Source organism: Cyprinus carpio, chromosome B24, assembly GCF_018340385.1.
Source record: "Cyprinus carpio isolate SPL01 chromosome B24, ASM1834038v1, whole genome shotgun sequence".
In the NCBI taxonomy this organism is placed as follows: domain Eukaryota; kingdom Metazoa; phylum Chordata; class Actinopteri; order Cypriniformes; family Cyprinidae; genus Cyprinus; species Cyprinus carpio.
In genome coordinates, this window is record NC_056620.1 from 13,456,271 (window position 1) to 13,471,588 (window position 15,318).

The 15,318-nt window shown below is 37.4% G+C and overlaps 2 protein-coding genes across 5 annotated transcripts in view; one reads left to right on the forward strand and one right to left on the reverse strand.

Annotated features, from left to right (window-relative positions):
- Positions 1-842: 842 nt before the first annotated feature.
- nktr (natural killer cell triggering receptor) lies at positions 843-14,326 on the reverse strand. Of its 4 annotated transcripts, none has more exons than XM_042752474.1 (17): positions 14,180-14,326; positions 11,524-11,600; positions 10,383-10,457; positions 9,376-9,483; positions 9,210-9,254; positions 8,324-8,411; positions 7,173-7,202; positions 6,845-6,990; positions 6,242-6,455; positions 5,788-5,946; positions 5,423-5,510; positions 5,011-5,159; positions 2,062-4,788; positions 1,896-1,979; positions 1,751-1,807; positions 1,561-1,653; positions 843-1,459 (listed from the first exon to the last, which is right to left on the reverse strand). In XM_042752474.1, the coding sequence occupies exons 2-17, from the start codon at positions 11,579-11,581 to the stop codon at positions 1,390-1,392; spliced, it is 4,191 nt and encodes a 1,396-aa protein (XP_042608408.1). In that variant the 5' UTR covers positions 11,582-11,600; positions 14,180-14,326; the 3' UTR covers positions 843-1,389. The 4 variants fall into 4 exon arrangements, with proteins under 4 accessions (XP_042608408.1, XP_042608409.1, XP_042608411.1 ...); XM_042752475.1 differs by having other exon boundaries at positions 11,524-11,644; positions 14,180-14,316; XM_042752477.1 differs by lacking the exons at positions 10,383-10,457; positions 11,524-11,600; positions 14,180-14,326 and adding an exon at positions 8,897-8,924 and having other exon boundaries at positions 9,376-9,441.
- A 456-nt stretch (positions 14,327-14,782) lies between these two features.
- Positions 14,783-15,318, forward strand: part of LOC109082430 (vesicle-trafficking protein SEC22c-like) — a 166,843-nt gene continuing 166,307 nt past the window's right edge. The window contains exon 1 of the mRNA XM_042752478.1: positions 14,783-14,994. The gene's annotated coding sequence lies outside the window, so the exon portion shown is untranslated. The remainder of the gene's footprint in view (positions 14,995-15,318) is intronic.

Consider the following 15,318-nt stretch of genomic DNA (forward strand, 5'->3'; position numbering starts at 1 on the left):
TATACTTTTTTTTTAAATAAATAGCAAGTAGAATGTCTGAATATACAGTATTTGTGAAACAGCAGGCAGATGACATACAGCACCTGATGAGACTCTTAAGTGAGCAACCAATAAACACTATCCCATGAGGCCACAGGAGTGAAGGAACTGTAAGATGTGAAATGTAAAAAAACACAAAACATTTTGTTGAAAATGGAGCAAAGTGACATGAGCTCTTATGATGGAAGATGAACTATTCTGACGATGTCTTTCATACATATCTGGACCTTGACAGTGTATTTTACTTGGCAGTCTATGGGACTGTCACAAGTCTCCTGGTTTTCTTAAATTTAATTTAAACTTTAAATATCTTAAATTGTGTTCCGAAGACGAAGGAAGCATTTATGGGTTTGGAACGACATGGGGGTAAGTGATTAATGAAAAAAAATAATTTTGGGGTGGAGTATCCTTTTAAGTACTTTAGATACCAATAAAATTGCTCTTTGTTGTTAAACTGTATTTTGAAGATTGCTAGAATGTGTAGTACATCTAGAAATGCATGCAGTTTATACTAAATAATAATTTAGACACTGAAAGTACATTTGGATGCAGTCGTATCAGTGCAGTGGTTGTCAATTCTGATCCTAGTGTATCCCAGCAATTTCGGATGTACAGTATCCCCAGGACTAACTCAAAAAGCAGACATGCTTGTAGTGGTCAATACTTACTGTACAAACATCTTTGAGGTGGACTTTTATCCACATTCTAATGCATCATACTCAATTTTGTGTATATTTGGAGGAGTCACTGAAACGTAAAGTAGGAAGAACACATTTCACAAAATACACATTATACAGAAGATGTAGGATTTCACAAACAAATGTAGTTTTATTAACAGTTGGCAAGATTCGTTTGTTATATTTAAATGGTGTATCAATAAGCAGCACTAGATACATTCAGCAAGACATATTGTTTTTATGTACAAATTAAAAAATGCATCGAGGGCAACCAAAAAACATTCATTTGGCCAAAACTAAACATTTTCCATCCATGTCTACCATTGATTTGTTTAATAAAACTGCATGCCATGTCAAAACATGACATTTACATTTCACAGAATTTCATGTTCAAAAGACTGAGGTAAGTGGCTGTTGATAGATAACCTGTTACTATGCTCCATTTCTTAGGAATACTAAAAAAGTGTATCAGAATAAAGCAGAGTCTAATTTTGTTTCAAATGTACATTCATATATAGACTCATTTGGAAAAATACAGCAGAATGTATGTGAATTACACATTAAATGATAATACAGTGTACATCAAGGTACATATGTCAAACTTAAACTGAGCCATTCGTTCAGAAAACCATTTGAAGGAGTATAGGGAGGCTTAATGCTACATCAGTGCAGCTCAACTGTATCGGCTGCTTCGGCTACGACTTCGCCTCCTGGAGGAACTGCGACTGTAAGAGCGATATGACCTGAACGTGAAGACACACATCAGAGAATTAGCTTCAGTGAGGCACATTATCAAATTCAAACCAGACAGTTTTAATAATACATGGATTTATTTATGATGTACCTGGACCTGCGGTCAGAGCTCTCACTTCTCCGATGCCCTCTTCTCCTGCTACGACTGCGGCTACGGCTAGAATAACTATCGTAAGAGTCAGTCCTGTATTTCCACGAACAAAAGACATAATTAAGAATAATTAAGCAACACTAGGTTGGTTGCAATCAAAATGCATTAATCATTTTGGCTCCATGCTCACCTTGATCTGTGGCGACCTCTGTGGCGACTTCTAGAATGACTTCTACTGTCTGTAAGGCTACAACAAAATCACAGTGGCATCTTCATTAAAAACATTTTAATCCCCATTAGACATATATCAAAGATAAATATCTTTCAGTACTTACCTACGGGAACTTCGGTAGGTGCTACTTCGAGAACGAGAGTGTCCTCTGCTGTATCTACTCCTGCTTCTACTTCTACTGTAGCTCCTGTATAAACAATTAAAACATGCAAAATTGACGAATGGACGATTGGACATACAAAGTCAAAACATTGTCTGCTGTAACAAACCTGGAAGAGTAGGTGTAGCTTCTGGACCTGCTCCTGGAGTGGCTATATGAATGAGACCTACTTCTACGGTGGGACCTGTGACTGGACACAGACCTTGACTTATTCCGAGAGTGGGATCCAGCCCTTTCTCCTGTTGCTGGAATAGAGTCTTCTTCACTTGAGCTGTCTTGATTTCTGGGTCTCTGATTTAACCGAGCTGTCTTTCGTACCTCGTCAAACAAGGATCCTGGACGGACTCTACTCTTGCTCTTGATCTCAATCTTGAGACCCTGGGCCTTTCCCTCCTGTTGATCTTGCATTTTATTTCTTTTCATAATCAAAGGTTTTGTAGTAATAGCATGCACAACAGTCATGCCTGTCAAAGGTTTCCATTTATTTTCAACTGCTGAGAGAGAAGTGTCACCAGGTACAGATTCCTCTGGCTGACTGGCTTGAGGTAAAACAGATCCTATAGTTACAGAGTTTCCTCTTTCTATTTGAGTTGGAACAAGTGCACTACCATTATTTCGAATACTTTTTAGAGGGGAAAATCCAATCGCTTTGGCACCTGGTTGCTTAGCTTCTGGAATGGCCTCTGGAGGACATATATCAACTTTATTTGGGTCTCTTGGTTTGCTACTTGCCAAGTTAGTGTCTGAAAGATTGGTATAGATCTCAAGATGGGTTTGATCTGGACTTCTTTCAGTATTGCTATTTAGCTTTGATTTCTGGCTTTCAGTCAACTTCCCATTCTCATCAATGCCTTTAGAAGACTCTACTGAAAACATATCTTGTGATGAATCGACATTCCCTTGATCCTCATCCTTATTTTCTGAGACTTGGTTCTTGATCTTTCCAGCTTTTATACGCCTTTTTGCTCCATCATTGACAGCTTCAGGATTTGCTATGTGAAATTGTTTTGCTTGAGTGACTGATTCATCCTCCTCACCTTCATCACCAAACTCCAGTGGAGGCTGCCAGTGAAATGTCTCTTTCGGCTTTTGGTTCTTTTTGGATTTCTTGGCCTTGGATCTGCGAGATCCTGACTTGGAAGAGTTCCTCCTCTTGTGCTTGTGCTTCCGCTTGGCTTTCTTGTTCTTGTGCTTTGAAGTTTTTGTGTCTGCAGACAGCTCCTCATTACCTTTTAATTCATTAGACATTTCTGCACCTTGGTTTGACTTGTTAGAGGTCCATAAAGGGTATTCATACTCTGATTCTGAACTAGCCTCTCCCTCCTCTTTTTCAGACACATGTTTGGCATCACTAACTACCTTTTTGTCTGGCATTTCAGAGTCACTCTCAGACTCCCAGCAACGAGACAAAATCTGTCTCTTTTTCATTTCAGTAAGTCCCTCATCACTAATAGGGAGTTGGTTGTGTTCCAGAGCAGTATTAGTCTTACTTGAGTTCTCTTCTTCACTTTCCCATCCAGATGCATTACTGTTGTCCACTAATGGTCCTTTCCTTTGATTGGGATTTGTGCCTTTCAGTGTGTTTCTCTGTACCAAGGAATCATTCTGTGCATGGATAGCACTGTATGGATTGTCTGACATGTTCTCTGAGGAGGGAGATGAATCTTTATGGTCACTACCATGATGTGCATGCTTGACCCTCTTTTGGCTATTTATGTGAGATCTACAATGTTTTCTCTTTTTTTCAGTGATTCTTCCTTTGTATGAATTATACGACTCTGACCTACTGCAAGAGGAAGATCTGCTGTCGTACTGACTCTGTGATTTGCTGCTACTTTGTGATCGAGTAGGTGAACTGCTCCTGGACAAACTTCTTTGCAGAAGCCTATCAGGAACATTATTGTTACTGCTGCTGGGGTTCCTTTGACTAGCAGCCATGTCTGGCTTTAGAGAAGACATTGCCTCTAGAGGTACATTTGATGATGGGCTGATTAGTGCATTTGAAGCTGGGGCTGATTTTACATTGATTTCTTGAATGCGGACATAAGAGGGTTTCCAGGGTTTTTGGCCTGGTTTCCATCGAGAAGGAGGTGGACTGTCACTCAAAGGCAACACAGAGACACTCTCTGAAGATGCTGCTGATTGGGCTTTAGATTCTTCACCTTGAACTGATTTAGGGACAGCCTTGTCCAATTTGGAAATACTGCCCTCTGTAGGCTTTGACTTTCGAGGGGATCTCAACTCATTTCTTTTCCTGGAACGTGGTGGGGTTTCTGAACTATACCTAGAGTTTGATCTGGTTCTTGACCTTGTCCTGTATTTGGATCGAGAACGAGACAGTGACCTAGAATGTGTAACAGACCGTCCTGATTGACTATGACTTGACCTCTTGGATGACCGAACCCGCTTATCAGACCTTGACCGACTTCTGGAATAAGATCTGCTCCTGGACCTCGAATAAGATCGTGATTCTCTAGAAGAGCTTGATAAGTTACGTCTTTTTTCTGATCCTGATCTATACGATCTGTGGGAGTGGCGCGACGATGAGCGAGAGTAAGAATGAGAGCGTGATCGAGAATGTCTCCTCTCTGCACGGCTTGAGTGTTTCGACCTCTTGCCTGAGGACCCAGACATCTCATCCTCAGACTGGGAGGCCTCCTTGGTCTTGTTCTTTTTATGTTTCTTTGAGTGCTTTCGTTTCTTACTTTTCTTCTTGCGTTTGGTTTTCTTTTTTTCTTTTTTAGATCGATGGTGGCTGGAATATACAGAAACCTCACTTAAGGAACGCTCTTCTGATCTTGACCTAGACCTTGGGGTGTCACTTCTGTCATCCCATCTGTTTGAACAATATTTTAAATACAAAATCAAAATCTATGTTCCAACTATGTTTTTCACAACTTTAAACATATTTCTGAAAGCAAATCTTAACCCAAATAAACTTTAATATAAACCTTTTAATATAAACCAGAAATAAACTACCAATATTAGCTTGGCACGTACAATAATTCTGAATATCACACTGATCATTGCACCGTTTTCAAATGGTGTAAGAGCAAACCTTTCTCCTTTACTCCATTTCTCCACACTGGGGGGCTGGTAAGCCTTGCTCCTCTGCATTTCCTCTTTCCAGTGTGGAGGAGTCTCACTGCTCCCCCGTTCCCCTTCAGACTCCGATCGGGACTTTGACCGGGGTGGTGTATGATACCTCTGCAGAGGGAATAAAAAACAACAACCCTTCATGGATGGCAAACCAATCAAACTATCATTCCATCAAGCACTTTCTAACAAGTCATTAAATCAAATCATTAGAATTAAATTATTATTATAATTATTAAAGATGCTAATATAGATTTGATATATCTCTGATATTTTGGGTTTGTAAAATTTTGTCTGCTGTACTTTATTTAAAATCACTATGTGGCTTGTTTTTTTTCTGTAGGTGGTATACATATAATTCACGGTTGTCATACCATAGTACCACGGCCTTTGATCTTGCGTCCAGATTTTGTGACAGTTGGTTTTGTGTCATTTGGTGCGACAACTGTGTCCTGCACAGCCCTATTGGGGGAAAAAAGTATCAGTTTTAAGACTTTACCTCTTTGGTTTAATATACATACAATACACATTAAAGCTGAGCCATGAATTTGAATGATTCGTTTTTAAGCAAAGACAAATGTTACTAAAACATGAATCACTTTTGGTTCTATAGTAACACTTTAAGTTTAGAATTTTTAGAAAATGTCAGTTATCTAATAACTGGGAATGCATAGGAAAGACTCTTGTGATGTTTAAGTGAAAAGAGGAACATCTGTTGAATTATACAAAAGACACAAACGTTTTTACTATCTCCTCCTGGGTAGGCATGTCTCTGCGGAGCAGGAAGCGGTTCTCTGGCACAGGTGGGATCTCTTCTAATCGAACCACAGGCTTCTCTCTTTTCACATTCTGCTCAGCCTCACCATCATCTTCCTCTGCCATCTCTCCCTCAGCATGACTATGAATCGGGAAAAGAGTAGGCAGAATATTTATATTATACAACTAAAAAACAAATGCCAACCATAAAAAAAGCATGAACAAAACTATTTTATAATCAGCTCAGATTTCTAAATGATTCCTTGGTGACACCTTTGGATTTGAAAAGTTTATCAGTATACTATTTTTACCTTGACTGTGATATAACTTAAAAGTGTCAGTACAGGCTAACACCAAATGTGTTATTGCTTTAGATCATTGGCTGAATTACAAATAAAATTGCATAAGAGGAAAACGCACTGGTTACAATCATTTACCTTTCATGTCCTGCTGTTTTAACTGTCTCTCTGTCCTTCTTTGTCTCTCTTCTTTTTCTCTTTGAGTGCTTACTCTTTGAGTTGCTTTTCCTCTTTCGAGATGCATAATTTTTTTCAGACTCTCCATTAGAGAAGGAATACTGAGATGAAGACTCCGAAGAACTCTGAGAGTCATCCTCAGAATGGAATGCTTTCCTCCTTTTGCCTTGAAGAACTACAGAAATACAACAAACTTCAAAACGTCTGAAAATGTACTGAACATCACCACAGAATGTAATTTATTAATTCTCTTTATTTATGACTACATTATCAATGCAAAGAGCGTGTATATTTATTTTGAAATGGAGCTTTGTGTGCATGGCAGAAAATAAAACAAACAACACTAGCTGTGTCCCAAATGATGCACCACACTACGCACTTATTCTATGAACTACGCATTTAACTGTCTAGTGTATGAATTATATAAGCTTGCTCTGTCATCCGACATCAGAGATTAAAAAATATTCTCCATTAGGTAAAGACAAGTTCAAACAGCATAGTGATAGGTGGAAAGAGTGCAGCCAAAATTCCTGGTTTATATCTCGCACTCAAGAACAAGCTTACCATCGTTAGCAGACTTTGTAATCAGCTGTCCACAGTCAATCACTCTGACGTCAGCATAGGGTCTGCTGGCTGAGTCGGTCTTCAGCCCTTCAATTTTCTTTATGACCTCAAAGCCAGAGATGACCAGCCCGAAGACCACATGCACTCTAAATTAGACCAACAATCCTTACAGTTACAGGGATTTAGGGAAAAAGCTTACATCCAAATTCTCTTATAATAAATAAAATGACGAATTAACTTTTTATTTTTAAATTATTTGCTCCTACAGTATTGTTTGAACGGATATATAACATACTTAAATGGTTAAACAAAGCCACTGAATAATTACCCATCTAGATGAGGCGCTGTCTTAGTAGTTCTGTTGTCAGGTAAACGAGTCCAGGTCATCCAACAGGGACATGTGTGGAGGGGGGAGATAAAAGGAAATAAATTTAGTCAAAAAAGCATTCAATCTGTCATCAAGAAGAAATTTCTATGCATCAATTCAAACACTGAGGAATTTAAAACCAGCAGTGCTTGCAGAATAACATTGGCTGGATGAATAAATTCTACTGATGAACAGGAACAGGTCCAACATCTGCCAACATTATTCTGACAAAACCAATTAAACCTGTTTAAAAGTACTATAAGGACAACTTTAATTGGAAATCAGTGTGTCCGTGGCAGGAAAATATGTCCTGTGATTCTAAACTTGAAATACATTAATAAAGACTTCAAGGTTCTCTGTGCTGGGAGAACAGATTTTTTTAGGTGAAAATTATTTAATGATAAATAAGAAGCCAGTGCTAGCTAAAAGCAACCAGAAATACACAGTCAGGAGAGAGAAGCACAGCCTTGGAGAGACACTTTACCTTGGTAGAGCAGGATGCTAGAGTTTCTGCAAATTTTACACAAAAACGGCAAGAGAAAAATTGTAATACATTTGTAGGCAAAAAAGGACTGCTTTCTGATTATAAAATATTTCTAAATGCACATTGACAAGGGAAAAGGGAGATGAAAATGCACCAGCATCCCACATGAACATGTAGACTATGTAAAGTCTCGAAAATAAATATAAATGTGGTAAAGAGATTGAAGAGATTAGAGAGAGTGTGAACGGCAAAGGGGGAAGCTGAGATGATGGTTTTACTAAACCAATAAAGAAGTAGACAGAACAAATAAAATGTTCCATCTTCACCATCTTGCTTTACTACTGAAAATCACTAGCGCTATTGTACTGATGTGTCAACAAATTGTGAGTGACATAAGTATGAGTAAGTATCTTAAAACAGATACAGGCTTTCAAGCGCATATTATTATAAAGGCTATGACTGATCTGAACACTGGGGGAATAAATAATTTATACGTATTGCATGTGTCATTTAATAGTGCCCAGTAAGTCATATTAAATGGTAAGCAATAGATCTGGTGATGAATGGTTGTTTCTGTTTTTACACATACACCCTCTCTCTGTCTTATACCAGAGTAAATAGTACTTACATAAAGAACTGGGACCCATTTGTGTCTTTGCCACGGTTGGCCATTGACAAGAGGAAGGCTTTATCATGTTTGAGAGTAAAGTTCTCATCTGTTGAAGAGAGATACGAAGAAAAAAGGACACTGAGTGCTTGTCGACTGCTTCAAAAAGTTGTTATGGAGAAGGACAGGAGCAGGCAAAGAGATGTTCATGAACACCTGATATCAGTGATGCTTCTATGCTGCTTCTGAACTCTTGAGTGTTTCTCGTGCTCTTTAGTGTAAAAGCGAGTGATTTTCTATTAAAACAACTACTGTTTACATCAAAATCTTTGATCAGGTTTGATCAAAAACCCTTTTAAAGGTTGGATTATGTTCAAGAGTATTGTATTTTATGTCAACCCATCCTGGAAATGAAAAAAGAAACAAAACAAAACATAAAAAAAGAAAAAGAAAGAGAAGTCAGTTAACCAAATCAATTTCATGGTCCATATATCCATGAGCACTCTGTGCAGCGTGAACGTTTTTGGCATGGTTCACAAGGGATTGGAGAATGTTTAGTCTACATTGTGTTACTGCACTGTGTACATCTCTTACCTTCTCATTTTGCAAAAGACCACAATCTCTATAAATAAAAGAATACGTTGAAAATTTTAGGCAAGAAGACTGGACCTTTAAATAAATAAATAGCCCTTATTCTCCATGCTGACCCAAATAGAAGATCATTATAAGATCACAGGAATAAAACAAGAGTCAAGATTCACAGCTACAGCGAGATAAAAACAATGACTGGTAATTCATGCACAGAACTGAGACGGCCATTCAAAAGGCATGCAAAAGTTGTTTAAACACTCAAATTAAGGTTACTCAGTGCTTTATAAAGAACAGAACATATCTAAAAATGGCTTACCTTCAAAGAAACCACCATATATAGATTCTCCTCCTCTTCCATTGCCTGAGCAAACAAAAGCACATTCACTCACAAGAACAGGCAATTGAATATAACAAGTAATGGCGTAAACACACAGATATTTATATCTCCTCATATCTGAATCAATGAGTACAACTGCACATACCCTCGGTGAAATCACCCCCCTGGATCATGAAGTTCTTTACCACTCGATGGAAAGTTGAGCCTTTATAGCATAATTTTTTTCCTGTAGTTTTGCCACTGCCTTTCTCACCTGCAAGTGAACCAAAGAAACACACCATTTGTGATTACTTGTATACAACAGACCTAGTATGTATCAGCCATAAACCAAACCAAAAAACAAGATTTCATAGACTAAGTTGTTAAAAATGTAGATACTAATACTGTAAAGTACTGTATTCTGAATTGAACTACTAGACTCAGTCCTGAAGTCTACAGTTACACAGACAGCAAAAGGTTAATCCTATCTGATCAGCATGGAAGAGATGCCAATAAAACTGAAATGAATACGGGTGGGTGATGGTGTGGGTGCCCTGGGGATTGGTATATATTCGATACAACAGTCAGCTGAAGGCATGTGTCTCTCATTTCAATCTCAGCTGGTGAGAAAAAAAGATCCCTGCATTGGCCCAAAGCATTGCTAACTGTAATTTATGACCAAACATTCACAATGCAGACTAATGCAGCTTTTGTCTTCTAGGAACAGGCTGTAAATACAGCTTTGTTTCATTCTTCAGTGCTGTCAGCAAAACACCTGCACTTGTCATTATACAGCCAGGATTTAGTCACCTCTAGGTTTATTTTTGTGCTATTACCCTATAAGCTTATGCTTGTATATGTGGACATGAATGGGTATTATATAAAGGTTGGTTGGCGCTTTAATGCCATGCCAGCTTCCTTGGCTATTTTCATTGCGATTAACAGGGTGACATGGTATAAAAGAGCAATTAAAAAACCTATATCAGGTTTCTATAGTTTATTTTAGATAAAATCCCTAAAAGATTCAAGGTTGACTATATTAAAAGTTTCTTTGAGTGCGTTTGCAAAGTAATATAATTTTAGTTACAGGAGTTCTTTACAGGTTTAAAGACAAAGTGTAGATCTACTATCTTGCTGTACCATGATAAAACACCTCATGTCAAGTATACGTACCAGTGCACAGGCAAAGAAAATTTTTGCTTGTCTTGGGACAAATATCGGAGAACAGTTGAAAGACAATTCGACCAACTGGAAGAAAGCAAAAGAAATCATTATACTCATGGATCAGAAATCTTACACCTCTATGTCCTCTATAAGTTTTAAGCTTGCTGATAAAGAGTTATTATTAGATTAGTGTGACTACGGCAATTCAACTAATAAGCTGTAACTTTCAGATTAACCTCAGTGCGGCAAACGAAAACATTCCTTCATATTCAAATACAGGCGCATTCAAATTTAGGTGTGCTTTTGCATAGTAAGGCACCTGTATGTTTTGTGTGTAAGGTTTAAGCTTGCTTAAAGAAAGCCATAATTAGATTAGTGTGACTTTTGTAATTTAACTTATAGGCTATAACTTTCAGGCTGACTTAAGCGTGGCAAATGACAACAGCTCCTTCATATTCAAATACAAAAGCACTCAAATTTAAGTGCATTTTTGCATAGTACATGAAGCTAGTTTTATCCATTTCATTTATAAGCGATAACAGGAATATAAACAGGGTGTTAAAACATTTGCTTTGTAAAATAATGGGGGTAAAATCACTAAATAAGAGGTCTTGGTTTTATGACGCAGATATTTCTCTTAAAAACACATAATTAGTGGTAGACTGAGGTGAAACCCAAACGTTATTTAGTGCACACTACATCTGTGGTTCATTAAAAGAGCTCTGCAGGTCAGGGTGTGGACTGCCACAACAGCTTCTCACACACTGCCACAGGTATTTGAACTGCCATTACCAAAGTGCTTTACAAAACAAACACATATAATGTTTCACTTTCGCTATTAGATGTTTAAAACTGTCTTAAAAATGCACCTTTTAATAAAACTTCACAATTTGATAATTTCAGATTATACCACATTCTACGATGAAGATCACACATCTGAACCCGTTATAGACTACTTTTTGCATTACTAAACATGATTTTCATAGATGGTAAAGTGATTTTGAAACCATAGAAAGCCAAACATACTTAAATAGTAATTTAAAAGCAAACATTTGAAGCATTTTTCTATCAAAACTTCTACTTTTAACAATTTGACCTTCACACAAGACTATTTCAGAACAACCACATAAAAATCACTGTCACATCTTACCTGGTTCTCGGTTGATTTCCACATCAAAATAGCACTGAGGGCGATCTTTCACCCCCATATTGTAAAGAGTGAGCTTCCTGTAGTGTAAAATCACAGCAAAAGACTGTAAGATCTTGTATTCCTAAATCACCAACACCAGAAAGAAATACATTCCATTTCAGATGTCTTCCAAGATACTGTTTCTCTCCAGGTCTTATGAACAAAAAGTGAACAGAAAGTCAGACACTGAGATTGGTGTTTCGCTTAACCAATGAAATGCAAATCTCTATGCATGCCCCTCCAACCTCAACTTCCACCCCCTTTTTTTGAGCAGTGCTCTGTCTGTCACTGGGTCTGCTGTTGGACACCTTCCTAGTGTGATGAATGAGACATTGTTGCTGTGATGTGTGCTGTCATCCTAAACTAGGAACCCTGGTTAAACCAGATGTGTGCTATCTTTGGGCTGTGTTTATAGACAAACAACATTTTATCTTTTGATTAGCTACAAACTCCAAAACAAAAAAAAAAAAAAAAAATGGAGGTAGATGAACAAGAGCTTGCAAGGGCAGCGATAAAACAGACTTAATGACTGGAAAAGTCCTGTATGTGTCACGAGAGAAATCTGTAGCAAGATTTTGATTAGGTATTTCAGGGTAAAAAAAAAAAAAAAAACATAAGCAAGGATGAATCGCTCATAATAAAATCAATAACATGCATTGAAAAAGGGTAAACTTTCAAAGAACAGTTCACCCAAAAATTTAAATTTGCTGAAAATGTACTAATCCTCAAGCCATCCATGATGTAGATGAGTTTGTTTCTTCATTAGAACAGGTTAGGAAAAATTCAGCATCTTGCTCACTAATGGATCCTTTACAGTGAATGGTTTCCATCAGAATTAGAGTCCAAACAGCTGATGAAACATCACAATAATCCACAAAACTCCAGTCCATCAATTACCAACTTGTGAAGTGAAAAGCTGCATTTCTACAAAAAACTAATCCATCATAAAGGCCCTTGAACTTTAAACTGTCACTTCCAGACAACATAATAGTGCATCCTCCAGTGAAAATCCATCCACTTTTGTCATGTATTTGTCTAGAACTGTTTTTGCTTGTAAACCGTGCTTGATCTGTGCATACTTCTCTCCTGATTCAAACAGAAACCAATATAATGTATAGAGGACTCAATGTTAGCCAGAAGCAATAATTTGAAGTTAAAAAACATCTTGGACTTGTTTATTGCCAACATCTCAAGCCATTAACTGATGGACTGGAGTCATGTGGATTATTGTGATGTTTTTATCAACTGTTTGCACTTTCATTCTGACGGCACCCATTCACTGCAAAGGAACCACTGGTGAGCACGTGATGTAATGCCAAACTTCACCAAATCTGATCTGATGAGGACGCAAACTTGCGTACATCTTGGGTGGCCTGAGGTTGAGTAAATTTTCACACCACATCAAACAGCCCTGACTTACTTTTCCTTGAAACACGGACACTAAGTCTTTTAGCTGAGCAGAGGAACGACTTGCCATCAGATAAACACATCTCAAATTACAAGAAGGGAATGAAGTTATTGAACTTTCTTATGGCACATATTATGTTACAACTGTGGAAGACGTTGTGCCAGCTGCTTTCCCATATCAAAATAACTCTGTTTATCAGTCCTCTGATTGCTAACACAGGCTGTCTGCTTGGGGAAATGGCAAATGTCAGAGTGAATGTCACAGGAGGAGAAAGAGGACATTTCCATGTGTTAGATCTGGAAAACATTTTTGAATACAAGAGAGAGACACTCCCGGTCCCAACTGAACTAGAATAGCTTACTTGTAAAGTGAAATTTTAAGATTGATTATAAGTTAACCTGATAACTTTAAATCAATCTTGAAAGTTCACTTATTGCAGTCTTGTTCACAACAAAACATCTGCTAATGCATTCACGGATATTCAACAGCGTTCAGTTTCATGACGTTCTGCAGATTTAAATCCATGGGTTGCACAATTATTTTCAATGAGCATAGACTTAATGCTCAACAGCCTTACACGGGGTTAGAGCACTCATTATATCTACAAACTTCTGCAGTTATAATCCATTCTCAGACAGGTTACGCAATATAGACCAGGCATACTTTAGATTTCTGATTGCACTACATAACACAAACACAACACCACATTCATGTACTCCAGTATGACTGTAGCAGTAATGCAGGGGTTCAAATAAATGTGCTGAGCCTAAAATCAAAACCACGTAACCTCCTACGAAAGATCAAATGAAGTATGATTGTGATTGCAATTAATGAACTTAAATTGAACCACTGTTGAACCACAGAGAATGTGAATGAGGTGTTCGTTGAGACTGTTAGCCAACTGCTAAACAGATGCACGGGTAACTAACAACACATCACGACTGAACAAAAAAAGGAAAAAAAAATTTTTCTACTTAAGAGTATTAAAATATATTAATAACTGTAAATACTGTGATTAAATGTTCTGTTTTGGGGCAAAAGTCGGCTAACATTGTTTATCATTAAAGCTAACGTTAGCTGGTAACGTTTTATAAGAACCCGGAAAGGAATCTTCACGGGCAATTTATTAAATAAAAAAATTCGTATGACTCAGATACAATCCTATTCGTGTACTGATACAAACGTATCGTTTCATTGCATTAGACTTACCTGTGTATATTGTTAAAGGACCAAAAGCTTTTAAGTAACTAAACCCGCTCTCTCTCTGCTATCCGCTGTAACGTTAGCTCTCATCGTGTTGCCAGATCTCTCATGAGAATCGAGCAAGCTAGTTTTGTTGCGGGTGAGGTGAAAGGGTAGCGGGATAGAAATATCACCACGTATCTTTCCTCCCCAGCTTGACTGTATTCTGTAAATAATCCTAAAAATCGCAACGCACGAGATTAGTTTTTTATTTTTATTTATTCAATAAGCCGCTTATAAAAAGAGGACATGGCAACGCCGTTTCTCTAAGTACTGAGATGCCGCACAGCCGCCGTCTGTCGGAAACCATCAGCATTACAAATTACAAAAAATGCTTGTTCCTTCTGTCCTGAGAATATCGAAAATGATTTATATAAGTTAATATTATTCATGCTATAATTTTTGACGAATGTAAAGAACGTTTGAGTTTTTTTCTGTAATTATTTTAATAATTATTATTAATTTATGTCTATCCTGTCTGTAAATTGAACAGTCTATGGAATAACCCAGCATTTGACATCCTGAAACCACAGTCTATGCTTGAAACTAACTCAACGTAAGGACTTTTATTTTGAAGTAGCGGCTGCTGTTGACGCTCCTGTTTCCCATAATTCACAGAGACGAACAAAAAGCTTCTGGTTGCTTCTTAATTTCATTAAGTCATAAATAACTCTGCATTAATCATCTTGAGACATTTTTTAAACATAGTTGTTATACTCCTGCGCATTTTAAATTCACTGTCTCACATACTCAGCGTAAATGTATTACTGAGCTGCTGTAAGGTAAGGGATGGTAAAGCGCATCTGCACCTGCTAGCAGAATAAATGAAATCCAGTCCACATTTAATGATACATTATATCCAAACTTGGCGAATGTGATCAGTGTAATTGGAACCAATGGTTAGAATATCGTACATTACCAAAACCCAGTGGTGGAATCTTTTTTACTATTAAAAATCTTTAAAATTAATGCAACATCTTAGCGTTTAAAATAGATTGCAGTCGTGGGTATTTGGTTTGCTAAACAAAATTAATTTTAAATGAAACATGCTGAACAGTATTGTAATATGCTATATCTATTTTTAATATGCATATATTGTAATATAG